Consider the following 9,978-nt stretch of genomic DNA (forward strand, 5'->3'; position numbering starts at 1 on the left):
TGGCGGTGAATCAGCAAGGTGTGCTGCTGCACTCTCGTGAGAATAATTGCCCTCAGCTGCGGCCGCTTCGCGATGGACCGAAGCAGCAGCTGCGGCGCTGCAGAACGAAACAACACCTGCAGCAGCAGCAGCAGCAGCAGCAGCGGCAGCTATAATGGAGCTGCACTGCAGTTTAGTCACTCTTATTTATTCTGAGCTCCAACCAACTGCTCCCTACAATTTATACACTCTATCTTTCCCTTCCTATAGGAACCCAAGGCAGCAGCAGCAGCCGCTGCTGCTGCTGCTGCTAATATTTCTGCTGCTGCTGCTGCTGCTGCTGCTGCTGCTGCCGCTGACTTCTGTAAAACTGACCTCTGCAAAGCCGAAGTCGGGACTGAGAAACTTCTGGGGCAGCTGCAGCTCGCGCAGCAGCTGCTGCTCCTTCGAAATTTGCTGCGCGAAATCGCTGCCTGCCCGCTGCTGCTGCTGCTGCTGCTGCGCTGTGGGGTTTGCTGCAGAAGAGCCGTTGCCAGCTGTTTCATGTTGCTGCTGCTGCTGCTCCACGTCACCAGACGGAAAGCGGGGAGCGTCTGAGTTGTCTGCAGCAACAAGAAAGTACCACAGCAGCATTAAAGACTGCTTCTACGAGTTTTGCTGCTGCTGCTGCTGCTTCTGTTGCTGCTGTTGCTGCTTACCGTCGTGCTGCAGCAGGGTGGTCCAGATGTGAAGCACGTGCTGTAGCTCGTCTGGCGACCTGACATTTGCTGCTTGCTCCTCCAGCAGCAGCAGCAGCTGCTCTGCTGTTAGTCCTTCAAAAGCAGCAGCAGCAGCAGCAGCAGCATGCTCCGTGCCCCCCCCCAAAATCAGCAGCACATCTCGCGCGCGAGATAAAAGGGCTGTGCCAGACTGAACAGAAGAAGCTACCTGCAGCAGCAAACACCAGTAGCTGCAGCTCTCAAGCAGCAGGAGCAGCAGCAGCAGCAGCAGCACCGAAGCACTCGACCGAGCAGCAGCAACAGCAGCAACAGCAGCAGTAGGTATGCTTCCGGGCGGAAGAACAGCAAAAGAAGAGCTGACGTATACAACAGGGCCATTTGTGGTGGCAGCAGCAGCAACAGCAGCAAAATGACCAGCAGCAGCAGCAGCAGCACCTCATCTGCCTTCTTCTTAACCTTGCTAAAGGACTCCGTGATGCGGCCCCACATGTTTTGCAGCAGCAGCAGCAGCCCTGGGAGGGGCTCCGGCTGAATGCCTCTGCAGCTTGCCTGAGAAGCAGCAGCAGCAACAAGCAGCAGCAGCAAAATGAGCAGCAGACGACGTAATGACCCGCAGGCGGGTGGAGAGAAGAGCCGCAACACAGAGGCAGCAGCACAGATGCTGCAACAGGCTGCGCTAGGGATTGAAGCGATGTCTGCTGCTGCCGCTGTTGCTGCTGCTGCGGTTGCTGCTGCTGCTGCTGCTGTTGCTGCTGCTGCTGCTGTTCCCGCTCATCCTGCGTGCCACCGCGCCCAGGGGAAGTGTGTGTCCTCTAAATGAATCTGACAGTGCAACATTCATGGCCGGTGCTAGTTTTGTGGTTGCTGAGGTGTACGTACACTGGAGCGCAGTCGAAACCGCCTCGGCAGCGCCGCCGGAGCAGCAGCAGCAAGGGGGTCGGTTTGTGCGTTTCCAGCCTCTAATTCTTTCAGCAATTGGAGCAAAACAAAATTAAAATCCAAAAATAAGGATTTTAAGTCAAGAAGCCTCGCTTAACTCGGCTCGGCAAAGCCGACTAGGGACCAGGAGAGGCAGCAGCTGCTGCAGACAGCAGCAGCCCCGTGAGCTGTACGTACACTGTACCAGCAAAACTTCTCCAAATGTTAGATAGAAATTCAATTAAATGCAAAATAGCATTTTCGCATTTATATGAATTTATATGAATTCGCAATTTCGCTTTCTTTTCTACACAGCAGCTCCAGAAACTGCTGCTGCTGCTGCTGCTGCTGCTGCTCCTGCCGCTGCTGCTGCTGTTCCTGCTGCTGCTGCTGCAGTTGTGTCTGCTCAAGTACAGCTGCAAAAACAGCAGCAGCAACAGCAGCAGAAGCACCTGCAGCAGCAGCAGCAGCAGGTAGCCGCTGCTGCTTATTTTTGCTTTGCTTCCATTTCCATTTGCTTCCTTGCGCAGCTCTGGGTGTCTAGACAGCTAGTCAAGTTGAATCCGTAATCTGCTCGCTTTGGAATTTCTTTTCCAGTTCAATTTCTGTGGCTGCAAAATCCCTTTAAAACAAACGAACAAATAAACTAATAGATAAATAAATGAATAAATAAATAAATTTAACTTTTAAAATGCACAAACATACTCTTCATAAATCCCAATTGCCCTCGGCTGGTTAGGACGAAACACCTAGCACTGCTGTTTTAGCAGCAGCAACCGCGGCAAAAGCAGCAGCAGCAACAACGGCAGCAGCAGCAGCAGCAACAGCAGCAGCTGGCCCAGGTAAAGGAGACTTCTTGTCAATTCTTTCTATTCGCCACACCAAACTAAAAAACCGCACAAGTCCAGCCTAGTCAGGCAGCTAGCTAGGCATCTCGTTGGCTAGCTAGCCAGCTAGCTAGCTAGCTAGCCAGCTAGCTAACCAGCAGCAGATGCTTGAAAAGGCAGCTAGCTAGCTAGCTAGCTAGCCACCAGCAGCTGCTTGAGCATGCAGTCATCCAGCTAGCTGGCCACCAGCAGCAAGCAGGTAGCTAGCAAGGCGGCTAGCTGGCTATCCAGCTAGCTAGCTGGCTAGCCAGCCAGCTAGCTAGCTAGCTGGCATGGTGGCTACCTAGCTAGCTAGCCACCAGCAGCTGCTTGGGCAGACAGGCCCAGGCAGCTGGCTGCAAGCGAGCTAGCCGTACGGCGTGTCCCCGGACCCTTGTCTGCTGCTGTTGCTGCTGCTGCTGCTGCTGCTGCTGCTGCGCCGTCCACCCGTCAGGTAGTTAGGAAGCAAAGCGAAAGAAAACCCCCAGTGAAGGAGCAGGAAAAGAAAAGAAAATATTAAAAGGATTAAATGGATTATTTTTGCTGTAGCAAAAGGCGCTATTGAATTCACAAATAGAATTCCAGAAAACATAAATGCGCATTTGCGTTTCTGCATGCAGAGCTTACGTACACTGTGTTCGTTTTGCTTTTTACAAAATTAATAATTTTGATTAATTGCTTTTGATTGATTATTTTTAATGTATTTTCATTAACTTGTGTGCGCGCATTTATACATATATATATTGTATATATATTATTATATATACGTATATATATATATAATATATATAACATATATAATATATATGTGCATATGCATATTGTATATATATAATATTATTAATAAGATAATGTAATATGAAATATATTTGTAGTTACATTTGTTTTTAATTGTACAATTACATATGTACAAGTGCGCAATTCTGTGTACATACAGCACATTCATTTGTGTATATGTTTATTTGTAAATATATTTATTCTGCATAAATATATATTTTGGCATTTTTGGGTTTTTATGAATCCAAACTTTCATAAAGACAAAAACACATGCTGCATGCATTCATAAATATATATATTTATCCATATTTCATTCATATAAGCCACAGATAAATACACTTTCCGAAAAATTCGGGAAAATGTATATTTGCATGCATGCATGCATGCAAATGCCATTTGCATGCATGCACGCATGCATGCATGCATGCACTCGCGGTGTCTGTACACTCCAGCGCGTGCGGGCAAGTCAGTTCCCATTTGTCGACTTTGCATTTTTCGGAATTCTTTTCGAATTTCACATTTATAAATGGATAAATAGAACAACCAAGCATTCTCCTGCTGCTGCTGCAGCAGCAGCAGCAGCATTCAGTTCCAGAAATGGTATTCTTAGATCCGCTGCAGCTTTTTAGATCCGCTGCAGCGGGGTAATCCCAAGAATAAAGAAAGCAGTTTCCAGCACTTTCCGCGTGGCTTCGCACAGCAGCAAACGACTTTGCTGCGTCTCTTCTTCAGAATCCAAAACTTTTAAATTCATATAAAAGTCCGAAAACAAACAAGTCGTTTTGTACACAAACTCCGCCAACCTGCAGACACCCACACGCAACGCGATCCCACACTTGCTGCTGCTGCTGCTGCTGCTGCTGCTGCTGCTGCTGCTGCGGTGGCTGAGGCGATGCTGCTGAAGCTGTGCTGCTGCGGGCAGAGCTGCACCAGTTATTTCTAGTGCTACTGCTGCCGCTGCAGCTACACTTGCTGCTGCTTTTGCTGCTGCTGCTGCCACTGCTGCTGATGCTGCTGCAACTGCTTGCCTGTGCAGCAGCAGGTCATCCAAAATGCCAAAGACAACATCAGGAAACTGCAGCAGCAAAAAGGCCAGCTGCCGCTCGCTGGCCTCCTTGATTTTTAAAGCACCTGAGGCAAAAAGAAAAAAAAAGAATTTTATAAAACTAAAGAAACTTCAACAAACTGCAGCAGCAAACAAGCTCCTGCTTGCGCCAGTTGAAGCAGCAACAGCAGAAACAGCAGCAAGGGAAGCAGCAGCAAAAGCAACAGCAACAAAAGCAGCAGCAGCAAGAGCAGCAGCAGCAGCAGCAGCAGCACTTGGTGGTAGGGTTTTGGGGTCGACCCCCGCCTTTCTGAAGATGGCGCAAATCCTCGCATAGGCATAGAGTAGATACACCGCGGTATTCCCTGAACATTTAGTTAGCAGCAAAAAATAAAAGAAGTTCACAGCAGCAGCAGCAGCAGCAGCAAAAGCAGCAGCAAAAGCAGCAGCAGCAGAGCGCCTTTAGGGATTCAATGCGCATGCAGCCTCTCTAAGTTGCAGCACTATTGAGTGTTGAGTTTATCTCTGCTTTATTTTAGAAGCCCTTTTAAACTTAATAAGCATTAGTGATAAACACAAACCCCAAACCCTAAACCCTAAATCCTAAACCCTTCAAACAGCGAGGCTCAGAAGAGCTGCTGCGGCGCTCTCGGGTGTTTGCACCTAGCCGCCTGAGAGCCAGACCGCCTCGGGCTTCTTTAAGCCTAAATTAGGGTTTAAGCCCCGAAATAAGGTCTAGACTTTACATTAAGGTTTAAACCTTAAAATAGGGTTTAGGCCCTAAAAATGCGTTAAAACCCTAAATCAGGGTTTAAACCCTAAATTAGGGTTCACGCACCCCGCGAGTCCAGCATGCGGTCGTAAGAAAACTGGTAATCGGTGGTTCTGTTTTGCTTCAAGTCGAAATACTTCACTGCCGAATACCCCAGAACCTGCGCCCTCTTATCCAGATCAGCAGCAGCAGCAGCAGCAGCAGCAGCCTCGTCTGCTGCTGCTTCTGCTGCAGGACACACAAACACCAAGCTGGAAGGCAGCCGCTGGCAGCTCAAACAAACCCTAAACCACAAACCCTTATTTCCAAACCCTAAACCCTGCAGGGTTTCAGCGAAAAGGCCTCTGCGATGCTCAAGCAGCAGCAGCAGCAGCAGCAGTACTAGTAGCTTCTCTACGTATAGCGATAAGTAAGCCCTTGAGAAAACCCCAAGTTCTAAACTCTAAACCCTAAACTCTAGGATCTCGTACGCAGCAGAAAGCTGGCCCCAGTGGCAGCAAAGAAAAACAGATGAAGAAACATCCCCAGGCCATAAACCCTAAACCCTTAACCCTAAACCTCTGTGGCCCCAAAATCTCCCCCCAGCCCGTCCAAACCCTCGCTTCCCCGTACACCAACCCAAACCCTAAACCCTAAACCCCAAGTCCCAAACCCTAAACCCCAAACCCCAAACCCCAAACCCCAAACCTCAAACCCCAAACCCCAAACCTCAAACCCCAAACCCTAAACCCCAAACCCTAAACCCTAAACCCTAAACCCGACCCTGCTCCTCTGCGGCGCGGCGCTGCAGCTCCTCCTTGGCCCTGGAAACCGCCTCGTCGAGCAAATCGACAAGTCGCACAACTTCGCCACTTCGGGTTTTGAATTTCTTTCCATCAAAACCCTGAACCACTCCGAAACCCGCGAAGCAGCAGCGCTGCGCGCCCGGGGAGTACCAACCTGCGGCGCAAACCCTAAACCCTAAACCCTAAACCCTAAACCCGAAACCCTAAACCCTAAACCCGAAACCCTAAACCCGGAGCTCGGAACCTGGAACACGGAAACTGGAACACAGCCTGAAACGCAGACCCGTAAGCCTAGACCCTAAACCCTGGACTTTGCACTGTTATGCTAGCCTGAGACACAAACCCTAAACCCTAAACCCTATACCCTTGACAATAACAATAAACCCTAGAGCTCCAGGAAATTGCACGCGAGCCGAAACAGCCCTGTTTCATGGGCACGAAGGAATGCACGCGAAACACTGACCAATCGAGGGCTTCGGGCTTAGGGTTTAGGGTTTAGGGTTTGGCGCACCTGCCATTTTGGCGGCCTCGAAGAGTTTCATGAAGTGCTCTTCTTGGCCCATATCGGTAACGTAGATGAGCCAGTCATTCTTGCAAGTTACCAGCCTAGAAAGCAAAGAAACAAATAAATAAAACAAATCAAAACAAATAAAAATAAATTAAAATAAATTAAAATAGTAAGTAAATAATAAATAAATAATAAATAGGAAATAATGAGAAGAGGAATCAATGAAAGACGCGGCGGAAACCGGAAAAACCCTAAAACGGTGTTTCGTGAACCTGCACTTTTTCATCTCCAGATTTGACTCAACTGAAAGAAATAATATTCAAAAACCCTTTTTAAAAAAGTTTTTGAATTAAATTTATTTTAATTGAATTAATATCATGAATTTCATTAACTTTGCCGACTCGACTTGGTTTATAAACCATTTTCATTTCAAGTTTTCTTGAATTCATGAAAAGTTCCATTTCAGAAACTTTTCCATTTTCAAATTGTGTTATATTCACAATTCCTCTTTAAATTAAAGAAGGATTGAAATTAACAGGCTAATGTTTTCAGAACTGTTTTCAAGAAATCAAATAAAAATATAGCAAAAGCAGCAGCAGCAGCAAAAGCAGCAGCAGCAGCAAGAGCAGCAGCAACGAGAGGAGATATAGCAAAAGCAGCACCAGCAACATCAGAAGCAGCAGCAGCAGCAGGAGCAGCACCAGCATCACGAAGAGCAGCAGCAGCAGCAGCAGCAGTAGCACCAGCAGCAAAGACCAAAAGAACAATAACCCCACCTGTGTCGAATGGCAGCTAAGTCTGTAGAATCATAGCCATAACCCCCATCTCTTTTTACAGCCATTAGCGGCACAGGATTTGCTGCCGTGAAGAGACACAAAGCTCCGTCGCTCTCCTGCAGCAAGCTGCAGCAGCAGCAGCAGCGGCGCAGCAGCAGCAAACGAAGCATCTGTAGTAGCAGCAGCAAGAGCCGCAGCAGCAGCAGCAAGTGTTGGTGCTTACTTTGTCTTTCAACTCTTGAATACAAGCATGAGTGCAGCAGCAGCAGCAGCAGCAGCAGGCGCTGCTGCTTACTATTTGTCTTTCAACTTTTGGATAGCAGCACGAGTCCAGCAGCAGCAGCAGCAGCAGCAGCAGGTGTTGCTGCTTACTTTTTGTCTTTCAACTCTTGAATAACTGAAGGAAGCATTTCGTTGTAAGCCGACTCTCCCATTTCTCTCAGGTGTACATCCAGCCGACTGTAAACCTTCTCAAATTCGCAGCGGCTCACTTCGCAAATTGAACTCCACAATCGACGCGCCAAAGGATCTCCAGCTGCAGCAGCAGCAGCAGCAGCAGCGGCGACGAGGATAGCAGCAGCAGCAGCAGCAGCGGCGACGAGGATAGCAGCAGCAGCAGCAGCGGGATTTCTGCAGCAGCGGCAGGGAGGGTAGCAGCAGCAGCAGCAGGATAGCAGCAGCAGCGGCAGGGAGGGCAGCGGCAGCAGCAGCAGCAGGGAGGGTAAGAGCAGCAGCAACAGGGAGGATAGCGGCAGCAGCAGCAGCAGGAAGGATACCAGCAGCAGCAGCAGCATAGCAGCAGTGGCAGCAGCGAGGGCAGCAGCAGCAGCAGGGAGGATCGCAGCAGCAGAGAGAACAGCAGCAGCAGCAGTGGCAGGGAGGATAGCAACAGCAGCGGCAAGGATGAAGGCAGCAGCAGCAGGGATGAAGGAAGCAGCAGCAGATGAAAGCAGCAGCAGCAGCAGCAAGAATAGCAAACGCAGCAGGGAAAGCAGCAGCGATAACAGAAGTGGCAGGGATGAAAGCAGCAGCAGCAGCAGCAAGAATAGCAAACGCAGCAGGTAAAGCAGCAGCGATAACAGAAGTGGCAGGGATGAAAGCAGCAGCAGCAGCAGCAAGAATAGCAAACGCAGCAGGTAAAGCAGCAGCGATAACAGAAGTGGCAGGGATGAAAGCAGCAGCAGCAGCAGCAAGAATAGCAAACGCAGCAGGTAAAGCAGCAGCGATAACAGAAGTGGCAGGGATGAAAGCAGCAGCAGCAGCAGCGAGAACAGCAGCAGCAGTGAGAAGAGGAGCACGGACAGCAGCAACAGGGACACCAACAGTAGCAGCAGCAAAACCTCGAGCAGCAGCAGCAGCAGCCCCAAGCAACAGATAAACACTTCGTTTGAAAGGGAGAAAGTTCGAAAAAAAGAAAAGCAAAAGAAGACAGAAGAGAGAAGAGAGGAGCAAAATAAAAAGAAAAGAAAGCGGCAAATTAAAAAGAAAAGAAATAAATAAAAAGAAAATAAAAAAAAGAAAAATACCCTGGAGTCGAACAACAGCTTCTCGAGCTCTTTGTTTGAAATCTTCTGCTGCATCAAATTTGCTTTTTGCTGCTCTATAAAGCAGCTGCAGATCTCCAATTTGAGGGGTTTCCACTGCGCAGTTCGGGTGCTCCTGCATAAACCCTAAACCCTAAACCCTAAAACCTAAACCCTAAACCCTAAACCCTAAACCCTAAACCCTAAACGCGGAGCGGGAGTCCTCGGCTCGCCGAAGCTGCTGGGAAATCTGCACAGCGAAAGGCGCTGCAGCAAGGCTGGGCTGCTACTGCAGCAGCAGCAGCAGCAGCAAATGCAGCAACAGCACGTGTAGCAGCTAACTTCTACAACGTGTTCAACCAGCGTTTCATATCGAGCGCCCCAGTCTGCTGCTAGTCTGGCGTAAGCAGCAGCAACGGCAGCAGCAACAGCAGCAGCAACAGCACCAGCAACAGCAGCAGCAGCAACAGCAGCTAACTTCCATAATGTATTGAATCAGCATTCCAAATTGAGTGCCCCAGTCTCCAATGTGGTTGACGCGGTCCACCTCATGGCCCACAAACTCCAGCAGACGGCCTAGCAGCAGCAGCAGCAGCAGCAGCAGCAGCAGATACAGCAAATGCAGCAGTGGCAGCAGCTGCTGCAGCAAATGCAGCAGCAGAAACAGATAAAGCAAATGCCGCTAAAGCAGAAGCAGCAGTAGTAACAGCAGCGCGCATGGGAAATGCTCTCAACGCCTAGACTTCATTCAAAGCAGCAGCAGCAACAGCAGCAGCAGCAGCAGCAGCAAAGCAGCAAGTAGCACTGGTAACAGCAGTTTGAGTCAATGAAACTGCAACACTAGCGTAAACACCAGCAAAAACAGCAGCAGCAACGGTAGAAGCAGCAGGAATAGCAACAATGGCAAAACACTAGCAGCAGCAGCAGAAGCATGGGCTGCAGCAGCAGCCGCAACACAAGCAGCATTACAGCAGCAGCAGCAGAGACACGAGCAGAAGCAGCGAGAACACGAGCAGTAGCAGCAGGAACATGAGCAACAGGAGGAGCAGCACCAGGAACACGTACAGCATCAGCAGCAGCAGCACGAGCAGCAACAGCAGCACGAGAAGCAACACCAGCGGCAGTCCCAACACGAGCCGCAGCAGCAGCACGAGTGGAATTACCAGCAGCAACACAAGCAGCAGCAGCAGCAACACGAACACCATCAGCAGCAGCAGCAAGAACACGAGCAGCAGCAGCAACACCAGCAGCCATAACAGCACGAGCAGCGACACAAGGAGCAGCAGCAGCAACACGAGCAGCAACACAAG

The 9,978-nt window shown here is 49.5% G+C and overlaps 2 protein-coding genes across 2 annotated transcripts in view; both read right to left on the reverse strand.

Annotated features, from left to right (window-relative positions):
- Nucleotides 1-243: 243 nt before the first annotated feature.
- On the reverse strand, nucleotides 244-1,187 carry ETH_00014405 (uncharacterized protein; the record flags this gene model as incomplete). The annotated part of the gene is made up of 3 exons (XM_013377513.1): nucleotides 244-581; nucleotides 678-906; nucleotides 1,134-1,187. 3 exons carry the CDS (start codon nucleotides 1,185-1,187, stop codon nucleotides 244-246), a joined length of 621 nt encoding a protein of 206 aa, XP_013232967.1.
- Nucleotides 1,188-3,884: 2,697 nt separating this feature from the next.
- Nucleotides 3,885-9,978, reverse strand: part of ETH_00014410 (arginyl-tRNA synthetase, putative) — a gene marked incomplete at both ends in the record, with an annotated part of 7,617 nt that continues 1,523 nt past the window's right edge. Inside the window, 7 exons of the mRNA XM_013377514.1 lie at nucleotides 3,885-4,390; nucleotides 5,143-5,304; nucleotides 5,839-6,015; nucleotides 6,373-6,467; nucleotides 7,146-7,271; nucleotides 7,518-7,680; nucleotides 8,672-8,804. Of these exons, the coding sequence (XP_013232968.1) occupies nucleotides 3,885-4,390; nucleotides 5,143-5,304; nucleotides 5,839-6,015; nucleotides 6,373-6,467; nucleotides 7,146-7,271; nucleotides 7,518-7,680; nucleotides 8,672-8,804 (1,362 nt within the window). The remainder of the gene's footprint in view (nucleotides 4,391-5,142; nucleotides 5,305-5,838; nucleotides 6,016-6,372; nucleotides 6,468-7,145; nucleotides 7,272-7,517; nucleotides 7,681-8,671; nucleotides 8,805-9,978) is intronic.

The sequence above is a fragment of the Eimeria tenella genome, genomic scaffold (genome assembly GCF_000499545.2).
Source record: "Eimeria tenella Houghton genomic scaffold, Eth_scaff54, whole genome shotgun sequence".
NCBI lineage: Eukaryota > Apicomplexa > Conoidasida > Eucoccidiorida > Eimeriidae > Eimeria > Eimeria tenella.